A 17,329-nucleotide genomic window follows, 5' to 3' on the forward strand; every position below is an offset into this window, starting at 1 on the left:
GCATTGCCTGTGTGGGAATTTGGTTTTGTTAGGTGTACCTCTACTTCTTCTGCATTTAAGAACTGTATCAACTGTTCGGCCCTGAATTCATTGTCCATTATGATTTGTTTCGGTTTTCCAAATTTCGCGAAATGTTCAATTATAATAACCTTCTTTGTCCTCCAATTTCTATCAGTTATGTTGTATGCTGCCGCGAATTTTGTCAGTTTGTCAATTACTGTGACAAACGACTGCTTTTTGAAATGAAAAATGTCTACATGTATTATTTCGTTTTTATCTGTCGGTGTTTCTGTTAGTTTAAACTTTGGTCTTATCGGTTTCCTATAATACTTAACTCTTTGGCACTTTTCACAGTTATTTATTATTAACTGTATGTGCTCTTTGAATTTGGGATAGTACATTTTGTCTGTAAGTCTATTGTAAGTTTCGTTTATTCCGCTATGCATTGACTCATTACTATGGTAAAGTGAGATTTACTTATGTAAATCTTCTTCTTTTTCTATTTCTCCTGCTCTTTTTGTACATTCGACATATTTAAAATTATTATCATGTGAAAACATTGAAATCATTAAAATCTGAATTTTATGATAATCAGATTCAGTGACTTCTGAGAATATGCCGACACATCCTTTTCCTTTAATATACCGACTTAACACCTCTTTTATTATGTACTCTTCCTCCATTGCGTTGATCTCTATCATCTTTCTTCCATGGAGTCTCTGCATTTAAAATTTTGGACTGTACGTTAATATTATATGATTTGAATTTTATGCTTATTCACTATTTCTTCCTTGATTACAAAGTGTTCTAGCAGTTCTTCTTCTGCCGAATGTACTGTATCCGACATTTCTAAATTTAATTCATCGTCGTTCCCATCTGTTATTTTAGGCGAATTTTCAATTCGACTAAGAAAGTCCGCTACTACGTTATCTTTACCCTCTACATACTCTATTTCGTAATTGTACTCCTGGAGTTTTAGAAGCCACCTTTGATGGCGTGGTGCAAATTCTTTCCCTTTATACTTGTTATTTAGATACTTAATCGGGCAGTGATCAGTTACTATCTTAAATTTTGCTCCGTATATGTATGGTCTAAAATAAGTCACTGCATACATGATTGCAAGGAATTCTTTGTCTGTCGTCGCATAATTCTGCTCATGATTATTTAGTGTTCTTGAGATGAAGCATATTGGTTGGCCTTGCTGTGAAAGAACAGCTCCAATAGCGTAATCGCTTGCATCCGTAGTAATTGTAAATTTTTTGTCATATTCAGGAAATTTTAAAATTGGATGTGATGAGACAAAGATTTTTAAATTTTTAAAGCTGGCTATATATTGAGGATCTCTCGGATTTATTGTGTTATCTTTCTTTAAATATTTTATCATTGGGTAAGCTATTCTAGAGTAATCTTTAATAAACTTTCTATAATAGCCTGTGGTCCCTAAAAACCCTTTTAATTCCCTTTCTGTTGTTGGAATGGGTAAATTTTGAATGGCTAAAATTTTTTCTGGGTTGGGCTTAATGCCGTCTTTTGTCAAAACGTGGCCCAAAAATTCGGTTTCTCTTTTTAAAAAACTACACTTATTTGCTTGAATTTTCAGGTTATTTTCCTGAAGCTTTGACAAAATTTTTCCTAGTGAATGTATGTGTTCTTCTAACGACGTAGAAAATATTAATATGTCATCTAGATAGACTACACATATTTTATTAATATGCTCCCTTAGGATGTCGTTCATTAATCTCTGAAAAGTGGCTGGAGCATTTTTAAGCCCAAAAGGCATCCTGACGTATTCATACAGGCCTGCTGGAGTCACAAAAGCTGTTTTCTCTATATCCTTCTCTGCCATTAGGATCTGATGGTAACCTTTAGCTAGATCTATAGACGCCTCGTCCGCATGTTTGGGGGGCAATCTGTAAATTCGGGAATTAATTTGCTGATCCGTTGTTGTTCTAATTTCATGAACAACGGTATTCGTGTTTGTCAGATCATCTCCTTCTTTATAAATTAGCTTTTCGTACTTTTTTAATAGTTTACTTATTTTTATATTTTCTTCTGGGTTTAAATAGTCGAGTTGAATGTTACTAACTTCACTTTCTTCCAACGAATAAACTTGCTCCTGCATAATTTTCGTATGGAATGGAAGCTTGACACCATTTCTCAACGCCATTTCTTTGTTTTCAATGTTTATCGTTTTCATATTTTTAAATATAAAATCATTCCCCAGTATAAGGTCGTATGGGCATGCTGTCTTAACTCTTTCGTTCATCGCCTTTATTTCTCCATTCAGTGTACTGATTATTGTTTTATTTTTTTCTAAAACTGGTAAATTATACTTTTTGAAACTCGCTCTTTTCATTATGCTTATGGTAGAGCCTGGGTCTACTAATGCACACCATTTCTTATTAAATAGAGTGAGTGAAATTAAAATTTTATTTTGATTTTCCGAGGCTAATTGGTAAAAAATTCCTCGTTGTTATTTGTTTCCTCTGTTCTGCTCATAGCGTCAACCTCCATGGGCGTTGGGCCATTTGAGCGTCTTGATTGCCGAGTGCCATTCTGTACAGGTTGCCTTGCAGAATTGCCGTAACCGTTATTACTACGATATTGACTATTTTGACCTGAATTTCCTGAATTAGTTTGTCTATGGAAATTATTTGGGTGATAATTATTTTGCCCTGAAAAGTTTGTATTTCTTTGGGAGTATCGTCCGGAACTATTTTGTGAATAATAATAATTATTATTACGGGGATGTAGTCCTGAATTACTTTGGAAACGATCAATATTTTGCTCACTACCATTTTGTCTCCTATAGTTGTTTGATTATTCGGGTTTCTGTTACTGTTAAAATTTCTAGTATTTTGGGAAAATGAAACAGAATTTCTATATTTTGTTAAAAACAAAGGGTTTAAGTTTCCATCATCCCTATGAAATTGTGGATTGTATTTGCCATGTCTGTCCATGCCGTTATATTTCGTACCATATAGGCGAATGTTCCTGCTGCTAATTGTTTTATCTTTTGTATAAGCATTCCTGTAAATATTTCTTTTATTATGTTTCCTGACTCACTTAATGCACAAAATTCCGTAATATTATCAATTATTTCCTTTGCTTTTCTACTAAGTTCATTGATACTTGCCACTCTAAGATTGGTGATGTCGTTGGTCAAAGTCATCTGGTCTTTTGTTGGTCTGAAGTGCTGTTTTAATTTAGCTTTACAAGTTGCCCAATCTTGAGGTAGGTTTGCTTGCAAAAAAATTTTTGCTGAACCACCAATTTTTAAGTCATAGATCACTCTAAAAACTATTTCTTCCTGTCCTACATAGTCCCTTCGTACTCTGTCAATAGCCTCAATGAAGGATGGCATTTTTTTACATTTCCTTCGAAAGGAGCTAGATATTTTAAGTCCCTTTCGCATGATTCAAATTATTTTAATAATATTGTATGATATAAATTAATATAAGTTTATAAAGGTATGCTTCGAATCCATAACATTCACTTGCCGTTTTTACTATTGTTAATGCTCTCCACGTACTGCTGCTGTTGTTATTTTTTTTTTTTTTTGTATTGCCATTTCGCTACTGTTGCTTGCTGCTACTGCTGCTGTTGTTATTGTTGTTGCCCTTACTGTTAATGTTGCTTGCTGCTACTGCTGCTGCTGTTATTGTTGTTTATTATAAAACTCTTCTCTTTTAGTTATTTCAACTGGCGTACGATTTGAAGTAGGAAAGTCTCAGGAATCACACTGGTTTGTTTTTTTTTTTTTGTTATATATATACACATGTATATGTCACTTTTTAAACGATTGTTTTCAGTTCTTTAATTTTTCCAAAAATAAATTGACTTTTTCAAAAAGTTCTACTCTTTGCTGCTGCATTGGAGAATTTGTGTTTAGCTTTCAATGCCGATATTTTAAATAGTTATTAAATTAAAACATTTTTTTCTTGTAGTTTGAAATCACAGCACTTGATTCTGCTTTTCATTTATTATTTTTATTTATTTATTTCCCATCTGGGTCGCGGAACGTCGACTGCACCAATTATATATTTAGTAGAAACCAATTATACAATTAAAACACACAACTCGTTTGTGTTGTCTCTCAAATCAGACTGCTTCACACCAGATCGGCAACACGAGCTTGATGCTATGTCCGGCTGTACCGCACATTCCAGCAAGCTCAAAATATGCTGAGTCTGCTGTTTGAGTCACGTATTGGCGAATCATGCGATGTGGTGCAGTGCATGCCGTCATTATACATAATTCGCATGAATGGATTAACGAGATTCCCTCTGTCCCTATCTACTTCCCCCTGCGGGTAGGGGTAGGGGTTCAAGCGTCACCAGTCATTGAGTAAAGGGTAGCTCAACTGGCAGTAGTTTCGGCTACACAGTCTTACCGGAGACTTTATGGTACCACGGGGAGCAGAAAGCTTTTGGACTTCGGTCCAATCTGCTCATTGGGTTATGGCCCCTTTGGGGAGACTCGTGGTGGCTGTGGTTGAAACCTAAATGCAGGAAGAACTGAAAATTCAGCCTAACTGTTTTTTCAGTTCTAAAAAGAAGTTGCAAAAAGCAACTGGGTTCCGTACCCGAAAACGGAAGAGGTTTTAGGTCGGCCTCGAATCTTACCAAGATGGTAGTGTGTGCCCAGACACACTGCCACTGGTAACCAAATTAATACTGGCAAATAGCTCGTATTATTTGGGGCGCTTATCAATGCATTGTATTGATACGTTGTGCTTTGGAGCACCGTGAGGTAAGGCCGTCACCGGCAGGTACTCACGTAAATCAACAACGAAAGTTGGCCCTGGTACCAGCCGGCATCTGTGCATGACAGCGGCGACCCTGGATTACTTAAAAGCACTTCCAGCGCCACGTTTATCAGCGTAGCTTGCACCCAATGGGGACGAAAAACGATTTCGGGCAAATGGCCGCCGCGACTGGCTCGAATAAATTCCAGCCAGAGGCCCACTTTCTGCATTTATTAGTTCATCGAATAACGAATACTGAAATTATATTCAAGATTTGGAATTTGAAATTTTGACACCACCTGAAAATATTTTCCGTTTGATCTGGATTTAAGAGATCCATCTATTTAAATTCTGGAATTACTTTCAGAATTTGTTCCTAACATTATTTGCCATTCAACACTTTTGCTATAACATAAAATGTCTGGTACATTTTTGTTTTTAGATTTATGTATAATTACTGAGCGAATACTAAGGATATTTAGAAAGGAAAGTCTACGTAACGCGATTTATTGTAAAACGTCAATACCAATTAAACCATGATTGACCCCAGTTCAAGTGAGGAGGAAGGCGATGACGATCCCGTGGTGGTTGCACCGAAAGGCCGCGCAGCTGCAACAGTGTCTTCTACTTCAAATTCCAAGCCTAATGTTAATGCCACTGCAAATGCCGACTTGAACTTCTCCGGTTCTAAACATAATGGCGACCATTTTCAAATCTCTGCGCATAAATCATTTGGGGGTACAGCTAGCACCTCTGGCAATGCATCTGAACTTGGCAATGGAGCGGCAAGTGGTAACAGCAAGTTAGAGCATGGGACCCATATGATGACCAGTGGTGATGCCTCAGGAAATTTAGAAGTACCAAACAGTGCCATACCAAGGTAAATTATTTAGCAGAATACTTTAGATGTACATACATAAAAAAATATGAATTTACATACACAAAAAATAATGTTTGTACATAAATATACGTATTAGTATATTTCCATTTTTGGATATATATGTACCTATATGCATATGCGTATCAGTAACAATCAAACTCCTCATACTCACCTTAGGCAATATTTTTTATCAGATGTATTTAGAATGAAAGTTAGTCTTTAGATAACTATAATTCCATCAGTACAATACGTTGGAACTGTAAAATACAGATGGAAAGTGTAAATAATTTGATATATTCGCGCATTCCTTCAGCTTCACGCACCCAATTAAAAAAAGGGCTCACGCATAAATACTTTAGTTTTACCTTAAATAATGGTTAATATTGTACTTTTCAACTGGATTTTATGTATAACAATAAAGTACCTAAAACCTCTACACTAAGCTAACAAAATCATAACGATCTCAGGTAAATGAAAGCTTAAACTTGATTTTGTTGTGATGAATGCTCACCATCAAAGCGAAAATTTCGTAAGGACTGGTTAAGGGTCGTGTGGCTTGAAGAAAAGGAAGGGTGTTAGGTTAGCTTTGCTTACGAGGTCGATGCTATCATTGATCCCACTTAGACATATTAGAACGACGATCTGTTATGGTAGCTAAAACTCCAATATAATAGATCATAAAACCCCCACAAATCGATAAAGTGCTTTGAGTCTATCAAAAATTTGTTGAGACGGCTAATGTCAGTCTCGGCTATGTCTTCTGGTTTGCCGAATGTAAGACTGTCGAGATGTTTCAACCTAGGTCTTGCAAAGGCTAGACAATGGAGTAGAAAACACCTGGATGATTCACCTCATCTGCTCCACACAACTTTGAAAACTAGCGTGTGACAAAATTTTTAGCCTTACCGCATTGGGAAGTGTCCAGTAAGAGCCCCTACGATTTCAGCAAGATTAACTTGGCTAAGAGCAAGTAGTTCAATGGATCTCATGTGTTTTACTCTAGGCCAAAAGAATCTCGCAATCTCACAGGAATGGGTTATCGACTAGCGCCTGCTACGCGCTCGCGAGATCATTGGTCAAGTGCTAGAACGCAAGACGCCAATGGATATTCAACTCGGTCCTATTCCAATGTCAGCGGGGCAAGAGTGCCCCCACTGTATAGCTCATCGGATTTGCAGTTACCAGCGATTCCACTATGACCATGCACCCTAACGAGTCTGATGATGAAGTAAGTATATGCAATTTTTAGTGAGTACAAACACTTCTTGACAAGCCTTGAGCGCATAGTTAGCGAGCTTAGCGCTAGTATTGTCGCTCTGCTGTCGGAGTCAATGCTCACCTCCCTGAAAGAGATTGCACTCCGTAGTGGTACGTCTACTGCCACCATAATAGCAGCCGCTTCTGCCTGCAAAACACGTCAGTGGTCTGGTAGCCTATAGCTAAGATTGACGGAGAGCTCCTTATAAAAAACTCTTCCTCCAACCTTCCTTCACAGCTTCGAGCCATCTGTGAAAAAGCTCACTGCGCTTCTTCTTCAACGACTTCTTCTAATCTACATATCCCCAGTCGGTTTGTGAACAGCGAAAAGCCTCCACGAGTAGCCTCTGCGACGCAGTGATCAAAGTTTTCAGGAAAGCAGTTGAAGCAGGAGAGAATTTAGGCTTGTCCCAGTTCGGATATTTTCATATACCCTTCCCTGTAGCTAAGAGCGCATTTCGCAGCAATACACCTGCCGGCAATGTCCACGGGAAAGGAAGAGAGCGAATGCTGCTAAATTTAATTGACCTCTAAAGTTTATTTGTATATACATACATATGTATCTTCCAAATGTGATCTGATCCAATTTTTTTATGATACGAAAATTTAGTAGTTTTGCAACAGATTTGGTAGATACTTTGGTACTCAAAGATTTTTTCAAGTTGCAACACTAGTAGTGATACAGGTGTTTATGGTAGTGGTTTTGGTTACAATTTGAATATGTCAAATGCACAAATTTTCAAAATCGCTATGCTTATGCTAAATGTAATATTAAGTATGTTTACAATCGAATCATGGCACCAACTTCCAGCGGTAATTCACAAGAGACGCTCAACCAAAGTGTTGGCTCATCACGTGCAAATTCTCTACCTCGACCGATATCGCCATCACCGTCAGTTGTGAGCGATAAAAATGATGGAGCCGTACATGTAAGTTGACAAATTTCATACTTTATTTTAAATTAAAAAATTAGTTTATTTTAGTTTTTAATTAATGAAGAGTTATACTTGTTTTAAGTCTTTGATGAATATAATAATTTCGGAGTCTACATAGCATGTTTGTGTTTATAACTGAGCTTTTATGAGTACCAGTTTAGGTTGTGGTCATTGTATTTAGTAAACCTACAAGTAACAAAAGAATCTGCTGTCATCGGGGACTGCCGGGGTAAAGCTATTGCATAGCATTTTTTTTATCAACATATGCGATTATAATTATTTATTTACTTCTTTTGCAGTATTTTTATACTCTCGCAACCTGTTGCTACAGAGTATAATAGTTTTGTTCACCTAACGGTTGTTTGTATTACCTAAAACTAATCGCGTTAAATAAAGCGTTATATATACATATACTAGCAAACCTGGCGAACCCCGTTTCGCCACCAGATGGCTTTGTTTTATGTAATATTTCGTTTGGTGATTAAAAGATGAAGAACATTTTTTTTTTGTTTTATATTTGGAAAGGAAAAATTTTATTTCATTTGAAATGAAAAATGAAGTGTTATTTAGTTGAACTTCTCTAAGTAAATGAAAGTGGATCCAAAGTAAAAACTGAATCGAAGCGTTATACGTGTCCGCAAATTATCCGTTTCATTGAAGTGCTCTTTGGAAAACCACATTTTTTGTTTTTTGGTCTGACGTTAACACAAACAAAGCGGATGGTTTCCCAACTCGTGAACACGCAACGTATAACTGCCCATGTGAAAAACAATGATTTTCTAAATTTATCCCGCAAACACTAAGCGATTGGCCATGCGACTTGTTAATTGTCATTGCGAACGCAAGGCGAACTGGAAATTGCAATCGTTTGAAGTCAAACGGAAGATCAGTCGAAATATATACATTTTCACCTGCGTACTTTCCGTTAATAATGGTTGCTTCAATCAAATTCGGCATAAGTCTTTTTACCGAAAATCGAGTACCGTTGCAAAGTCGCGGCGGATTCAAATTACGCAATATCATAATAACTGTACCAACTTTGAGTTGCAAGTTATATGGTGGAAATCCTGGTAACTCCAGAGAGTTCAAAAACTCCGTTGGATAATTTACTACATCATCGGGATTTGTTATGGAATCAACGGAATTGTATGTCACCAAATCGCCAGCAATTTTTGATTGAATGGTGAAACTCAGTGCCTGTGCATCATTATTCTTTGCGGCAAGAATTGCTCGTTGACTTAACCAACCATAATTCTGATAATTCGCACTAATGGTTTGGAAAACATTTTCAAAAATAGCTAATTGAGAGTCTACAAATCGGCAAAAGTCGTTGGTAAGAGTAATTAATCCAGATGTCGCATCAACTCTGACTTTTCCATTTCCAACAGCTAACAATTGTTTGGAAAATTGTGCAGCAATTCGATCATTTTGAAGTTGAACTCTCATATTAGTGGTCCATAAAGGTGATGCCTTCAGGCAAGCATTCAATTCATCTGCAGCCGTTCCACGGGGAATTACTGGCAACGTCTGCCTGTCAACAATAATTGCAGCAACATCATTAACGGTGGGTGCATTGAATCTTCGCACATGTTTACCTGTTGGGGTACAATCAGCATTTTGACAAATTTGTGCGTATCCGATGGCATTCGTTCCAATGCTGTTTTGAACATATTAACCACAGCATTATTAGCGTGAAAAAATGCTTGCAACTGTTCAATAATTCGTCTCTTTAACTGTTGTGTTCCCTGTATATTGCACCGCTCATTCAGCTGATCGACCATCGACGAAATGAAATATATTTGCAGAAATTTATGCGGTTCATCTGGTGTTGGCACCATTGAACCATGCAAATGATATATTTGTCCTTGTATCTGTAATTGCAAACAATCATTTGTTGAAGAATACGGTGTAACTTATGATCGTGTGATGGTGTTTTTTTTTGTCATGCGAAAGCAGTTATTGTATTCAAGGATGTGTTGAAGAAAATGGCTGGAATCGGGATCACTTCCATCGAACAATGGTTTCAGTGGCTGTGGTGGTGTAAGTAATGGATCCAGTTTGACTTTTCCACTTGCGCAGCACAATCCAGCCGTTTCTCTTTTGAACTTTAACGCATTGCAATATCGGCATATAGTCGTCATTGGTCCAATATCTAAGTTTGCATCATCACTGTAGTTCGCAGTGGGATCAGATTGGAATGCCAAGCGATTGTATGATGCCAATGATCTTCGTGTGCTCACGCGTTGTCTCAATCACACGTGTTGCTGGCTTGCATGCTTGTGCGGCGGCCGATGTTGGCACGTCGTCCTCTAGGCATTTTAGGCTATGGATAGAGTGGTGAATTTAACCTCAAATGCACGCTCCACATAATTTATACAGTTCAACTTACCACCTTAAAGACAAATGCCTGTTGTTGAAATTGAATAAAAATTTGCACAATACACGTGATTGATTTGATGGTTTCCAATTGAAATGTTAGTTCCAATTGTAATGAACGAATAACTTATTTTTCACAATTTCACAGTGAACACAATACCGGTTTGTCACATAAAATTAATTGAGCAGAGAACAATGAGTAGCTGTCAAACAATGTATCACGCACCGGCGCCATCTACTTAAAATATTGGTTTGTAGTACATGCTATGTATCAGAGATGGCGCTGTAGTGAAAAAAGATTTTCCCGCCTTTCTGTTAAAATATTTCCTGAATTTTCTTTGCTATAAACCTCACGGAGCCCGAGACCTTTCCAACGAATACAAAACCGTGGAAATCGGTTCGTGCGTTCTGGAGTTATAGCGTCAGGAAGGAAAACCCGACTTATTTTTATATAATAGATAAATGATCAGGATTAAGAGACGAGTTGAAATCCGGGTGACTGTCTGTCCGTCCGTCTGTCTGTGCAAGCTGTAACTTGAGTAAAAATTGAGATCCCTTTATGAAACTTCGAAACATGTTTCTTGGTACCGTAAGACGGTTGGTATTGCTGATGGGCGTAATCGGACCACTGCTACGCCCACAAAACGCCATTAATCAAAAACAAATATACAAGACTGTTATTTAAAATTCAAATTAGGGCGGGGCATCTGCAATTTAAAATTTTTTAATAAGCCCCCAAATAGGTTTAATGTTCATATCTCCTAAGCCGCTAAAGCTATAATAACGAAATTCACTGGGAACAAATGCTTTTAGCACCTCTATCGACAGTGAGGAAGTGGCTGAAATCGGGTGACAACTCCGCCCACTCCTCATATATCGTACTGTTAAAAACTACTAAAAGCGTGGTAAAATCAAGCACTAAACACGCCAGAGACATTAAGTTTTATGTCTGGGATGGTATGAGATGACGTTATAGGAACCACGTTCAAAATTAGATAGTGGGCGTGGCACTTTTAGGTGAAAACCCATATCTTGGGATCTGCTTAACCGATTTCAACCAAATTAGGTACCTAACATTTTTCTCATATTTCTATGTTATAGTGCAAAAATGGGCGAAATCGGATAATAACCACGCCTATTTCCCATGTAACACCGTTTTAAAGAAAAGAGAAGAAGATGAAGAAAAAGAGAAAGCAGAAATATTTGAAAACGATGAATCCGACCAATGAACTTAGCTATTTTCTCTTTTATTACGCCGCCTTCATTTTTACCAACCCATATGAATGATATAATTTTACAATAGTTTTAAAACAAATAGAATCACAGCAGACCCGTGGAATAGTCCTACTGGGGAAATCACGTTAAAAAAACGCGCTAAGTACACTACTTCATAGTTATCAAATATCCAACTTTTTAAAGCGTTATATATCCAAAATGATGGCCCTTAGAAAAAATTACTATTGATACATTTTATGTTGAGAATTTAGTGATCTACAATTTTGTTCTTGAATAATTTTGCGAAAAATCTCACGGTTTTGCTGAAAATCGCGTAAAACTAATTTTTTGACCTTTGACCTCGTGCCAGTTTTTTGGAACACACCAGAATGATGAGGACTTTTGAGATTTCTTTTATAATTATGTTTTGAGCAATTTTGCCGAGATTCAGCTTCTTAACCATTTTTGTAACCTTCCTCTTTATTTTAGTCCTAAATTGGCCGGACTGATATATGTGATGCGATGTAGTGAATTATAATACACTTTTTTTTATCAAACTACTTTTTATTTCATTTTTAGGTATATACAAACTAAGCGATCAAAATTATGTTCTTATATGGACAACTTTTTTATTTGACAAATTGTTCAGATCGGTCCACTGTAGCATGTATGTAGCTGCCATTCAAAACGACCTATAAAGTCATCCATAACAGGCGAAAAGCTCGAGATACCACGAGAATCTAGAGCAGGTTAAACTCCTACTCATCCAGAAGTGCTGCCGAATTTAACATTCTTCTTTGTTTTTTCTTTCATTTTGAAACATTTATTTGTTTTCATAACATTTATTCGTAATTATTAAAAATATTGTGTAGTAAGATTTACTTTTACGAATACTAGGAAAAACATGAACGTGAAGAAGAGGATCGTAAGCGGCGTATACAATTATATGTTTTTGTTTCACGTTGTATATCGTATCCATTCAATGCCAAGCAGCCGACTGACATGACCAAGAGGCAGCCTAAAATAGCCAAGCAACAATTGGACACAATTACTCAGCGATTTCAAGTACTTTCATATTCTTACGGTCAAAAATGGTATCATTTCGGAAAATAATCTTATTTTAGGCTTTTCTAAAGGGCGAAACACAAATAATGGCTGATGAAGCCTTTCAAAATGCTGTACAAAGTTATCATGATGTTTTCTTGAAATCAGAGCGAGTACAAAAAATGGTACAATCGGGAGCGTGCTCCCAACATGATTTTCGTGAGGTTTTCCGAAATAACATCGAGAAACGCGTGAGGTAAATTAAATGAAAAGCAAATATATTTTTAAATCACTACTCATCCTCACAATACTCTGACGCCGTATGTGTTTATAACTTACGTTTTTAATTATAAAGATATTGTTATTTATGGTAGCATTATGCACCTGCCTTAGTCGAGTAGTTAAAGTGATCATCTAGACTCGATCTATCGCGACATTTTTTAAAAACAATTATTTTTGATTTCAATGAACTTAGTCTCCAAGAGAATTCTTAATTGTGTTAAGTTATTTGTAGATGGTCCGTTTGGTTGAAAATAGTTTCATAGATAAAATAAAAATTTAATTAAAACCAACAACTTTTCACACCTTTTGAAGGTCTTTACCTGAAATCGATGGTCTAAGCAAGGAAACGGTTCTTACTTCGTGGATGGCCAAATTCGATATAATACTTAAAGGCACTGGTGAAGAAGACTCCAAACGACCTTCGAGAATGCAGCAATCACTTAATAGTGAATTGATTTTGTCTAAGGAACAGTTGTACGATATGTTTCAACAGATTTTGAGTGTTAAGAAATTTGAACACCAAATTCTATTCAACGCGTTAATGGTAAGTAAGCGTGGTGGTAATAATGCAACTTTTTTATTCAAAATCAAACGATGTTACTTCATCAAAAATTCGAGATTGTTATATCCATTCATCAAAGTAGAAAGTAGTATAGAAATAAGAGACATATGTAGTAATTTATTTCGGTATGTCTCACCATCATTACCATATAATTTTTAGTATACATAGATACGAGCGCATACGTAGTAGTACATAAGAGGGTGGTCCAATAATTATTAGCGAAAAATTTGGAGAAATGGCGATTTATTTCTCAACATAGTCTGCTTTTTTCCCGGTAGACTTGATCCAGCGATTCGCCAACTTCTTTAACATGTCTCTAATCTATGGTTTCTGGAGGTATTCAAATTAGGTGGAGACCTCACCTTGTGAATCCCGGAAAACGGCGATCATTCTCTTTCCTGGCCAATGCGATAGTTTTCGCCCTCTTCGTAGGAGGTTCGCCTATGAAGTCTCAGGTATGTACCAGCAGGTCTATGTTTCGTTGATGATCACAAATAAGGTTTAAACTCCTTCGGATTGCGTTTAATACAGCATCACACACGGCTGTGAAGTAGTCTCACGGGTGCGAATGATTATAAATTTCTCTTGTGATAGGGGCGCTATCAGTGACATTATTGGACCGCCCTCTTTTATTTATAATAAATTGCGTTTAATACAGCATCACACACAGCTGTGAAGTAGTCTCACGGGTGCGAATGATTATAAATTTCTCTTGTGATAAAGGCGCTATCAGTGACATTATTGGACCGCCCTCTTTTATTTATAATAAATTCTTAACTAGCTTTAAGCACAAGTGAATATATAGCTAAAGCAATATAAAAATTTTAATTATACTTTCGCAACTTGTTGCTACAGAGTATCTCTTATACCACTGAAGCTATAATAACAAACTTCACTGGGAACAAATGTTGTTAGCATCTCTATCGACGGTGTGAAAATGAGTGAAATCGGGTGACAACCCCGCCCACTCACCATATACGGTATAAGATCCCATATCTTGGGATCTGTTTAACCGATTTCAACCAAATTCGGTACATAATATTCTTCTCATATTTCTATGTTATATAATAGTACGAAAATGGGCGAAATCGGATTACAACCACGCCTATTTCCCATGTAACATAATTTTAAATTTCATCTGATTTTTTCACTTTCCAGTATGCAAATCAAGCAACAATGATTATATCGGCGTCAAACTTTGCGTGAATAATACGTTTAAAGTATGCCACTTTGTGACCAAAAATTATCTAAATCGAACCAAAACAATATAATCGACTTTTTACCGAAAATATCGGTCAACATAGAACAAGGCCACAAAGAAATCTAAAACGAGTATACCATTTGACTTTGCGAGAGTATAAAATGTTCGCCCTTCCTTACTTGTTTTTACATTGCTTTCATTATACTTGTATGTTACACCAGAGAACTTAAAACAAAAAAAAGACGCTTGTCGCGAAAAGACGCTTGTAGGCAAACGCATGCTCGGGGAGATGTGTTAGGCGTTTGCTTTTATGAATGAAACGACTTAGCTTATTGCTTGTGCGCCAGCGTTCATGAATGAAAATGTTGTTGGTGTGTGATTTACTACAAATTTAGGATTTGTCAATTTGGCTGCCATATTGATTTCTGGTGCTGATGCTATTTGAGACAATTGTTGTTTTTGTACAACAATGTTTGTATTTTTCTTATTGGCTGACGTACTTACATTTGTACGCTTAAATGTATGTAGATTTGTGTATGCATTACTTATTTTTCGCGGTCATATGCATATTTGTACATACATACTTACATATAGAGCAGTGCGCTCACATGTATTTATTGATAATTGATAATATATTATTATATTATATAATATAACATATTGATGTACATACATAAATTATTAATTCTGTAAAAATTGAAATTAGAAAATTATGAAAATAGTAAAATATCATTTTTTGCATAATCTTTCACATTTTATCAATGTAGCATTTGTGCAAAAAAATAATAATTTATCAATTTTTCATCATAAAAATCGTTTATATGGCAAAAAATAATCATGCATATGTGAAGTGGCATTTGTATTTCTTGTTTTCTCATTCATTTCATTTCATTTTTCTCTTTATATTGGTAGATACGTATTTTGTCAGAGAACGTTGTTAAAAATTCTCATTTCTGTTAAATAACAGCAAAACTATACAGAAAGTGGTGAACTCCTTGATCTCAAATTTTCAACCAACCAATCGAGCATCATACAAAATTCAATTTGCACCTTCTCATTGTTTTAAGTTCTCTGGTTACACATGGTATGTTTAAATGGCTTGGTTTTTATTCAGATAGCGAAATTTAAAAAATTAGACTTATAGATGAACTTTCAAACAACCGACACAAGTCTCCTCTACCAGAATCTGGGATGGAGAAAAAAATTAATATTCATTTGCTTATGAACGAATTAAAAACATTTTTTTCAGCTTGATTCAGCCGATGAGCAAGCAGCTGCTATCCGTCGTGAGCTAGACGGTCGAATGCAACGAGTTAGCGAAATGGAAAAGAACCGAAAACTAATGCCAAAGTTTGTTCTTAAAGAGATGGAGTCTCTTTATATTGAAGAGTTAAAATCGTCCATAAACCTTCTGATGGCGAATTTGGAATCCTTACCAGTATCTAAAGGAAATATGGATAGCAAATATGGATTACAAAAACTCAAACGATACAATCATAGGTACATATTTCTGTAAGTATGTGTAATTTTTGAATGTTATTAAATGCATAATTTTTTCTATTGCAGCACTCCATCCTTTCTGTAAGTATAAGCCATGTAAAATATTTTTAGTGCATATATATACATACATACATACATGTATATATATTTTTTTAAGTATTAGGGGAAACTAATATATATGATAATCAAAGTCAATACTGAACTATTACCGAAATAGCTTATAGAAAATTCAATGTTTTGAGAGGCCTCTTTAAATTAATCTAGGTTTTCTACTAAGGACAGGACTTTTTATCGACAATTTTCACTTATGATATTCTTTTAAATTAAATAGATGTCAAAGAATAACACATGATTTTGTTTGTCAAAGAATAACACATGATTTTGTTTGAAACGCCATAACTAACATTATTTTGTACCAGATTACGGCATTTTCACGAAATATGTATTTACTTATCTGGTGAATTTCAAAATCGCTATAAAGAACAATCAGATATATTCAACGCAGTCGGAATCTTAACAATTAAATTATGAAATTAATAATGATGTAACTAAAAAAAAGACGGTAGCAAAGTATCCTAACTAAGAATGTGCTCGTCCAGAAAACAGCAATATGATTTTGGTATAATTTTATTTTTTTCTGGATGTGTATTTAAGTAGGAAGATGATATTGCGATCACATGGCTCACTTTCGAAATTGGAAGGTGACGCAGATGAGGGCATAACGCAACTAACTAAATTGGATGTTGTGCTTACATTTCAATTGGAAGTTATCGTCATGGAAGTTAAGGGTCTCAAATCTTTGGCGCCTAATCGAATTGTGTATTGCACTATGGAAGTAGAAAACGGTGAAAAACTACAAACCGATCAGGCGGAGGCTTCAAAACCAATGTGAGTATAAAGCACCAGTGTATATACAATAATAGTTCTGAACCACCAAAAATCATTTAGAAGTGATATCATACTGTAAAGTGTATATTCAATACTTAGGTGGGATACGCAAGGTGACTTCACAACGACACACCCATTGCCAGTAGTTAAAGTAAAACTATATACAGAAAACCCTGGTATGTTGGCATTAGAAGACAAAGAACTGGGCAAAGTTACAATAAAACCAACACCACTTTCGTCGAAGGTATAATATAAGATTCCATACATCGGAGTTAATCTAAAATTCGTCAATATATTTTAGTCTCCTGAATGGCATCGAATGGTAGTGCCTAAAAATCTTCCAGATCAAGACCTCCGAATTAAGATTGCTTGTCGGTTGGACAAACCTCTAAATATGAAGCACTGTGGGTAAGTATACAGCAATACGTATACATGTATATTC

The 17,329-nt window shown here is 35.9% G+C and overlaps 1 protein-coding gene across 15 annotated transcripts in view; it reads left to right on the forward strand.

Moving 5' to 3' along the window:
* Cadps (calcium-dependent secretion activator 1) overlaps positions 1-17,329 on the forward strand; it is a 112,179-nt gene that overhangs the window by 50,879 nt on the left and 43,971 nt on the right. For 9 of the 15 annotated variants that reach the window (XM_070112317.1, XM_036372963.2, XM_070112313.1 and 6 more), the window contains 10 exons: positions 5,190-5,627; positions 7,696-7,813; positions 12,308-12,475; positions 12,535-12,710; positions 13,049-13,280; positions 15,749-16,011; positions 16,066-16,080; positions 16,654-16,887; positions 16,987-17,131; positions 17,189-17,295. In XM_070112317.1, the coding sequence (XP_069968418.1) occupies positions 5,284-5,627; positions 7,696-7,813; positions 12,308-12,475; positions 12,535-12,710; positions 13,049-13,280; positions 15,749-16,011; positions 16,066-16,080; positions 16,654-16,887; positions 16,987-17,131; positions 17,189-17,295 (1,802 nt within the window). In that variant the 5' untranslated portion in view covers positions 5,190-5,283. The remainder of the gene's footprint in view (positions 1-5,189; positions 5,628-7,695; positions 7,814-12,307; positions 12,476-12,534; positions 12,711-13,048; positions 13,281-15,748; positions 16,012-16,065; positions 16,081-16,653; positions 16,888-16,986; positions 17,132-17,188; positions 17,296-17,329) is intronic. The other 6 variants (XM_070112321.1, XM_070112326.1, XM_070112325.1 and 3 more) reach the window with 3 other exon arrangements.

This window comes from Bactrocera oleae, chromosome X, assembly GCF_042242935.1.
Source record: "Bactrocera oleae isolate idBacOlea1 chromosome X, idBacOlea1, whole genome shotgun sequence".
Classification (NCBI taxonomy): domain Eukaryota; kingdom Metazoa; phylum Arthropoda; class Insecta; order Diptera; family Tephritidae; genus Bactrocera; species Bactrocera oleae.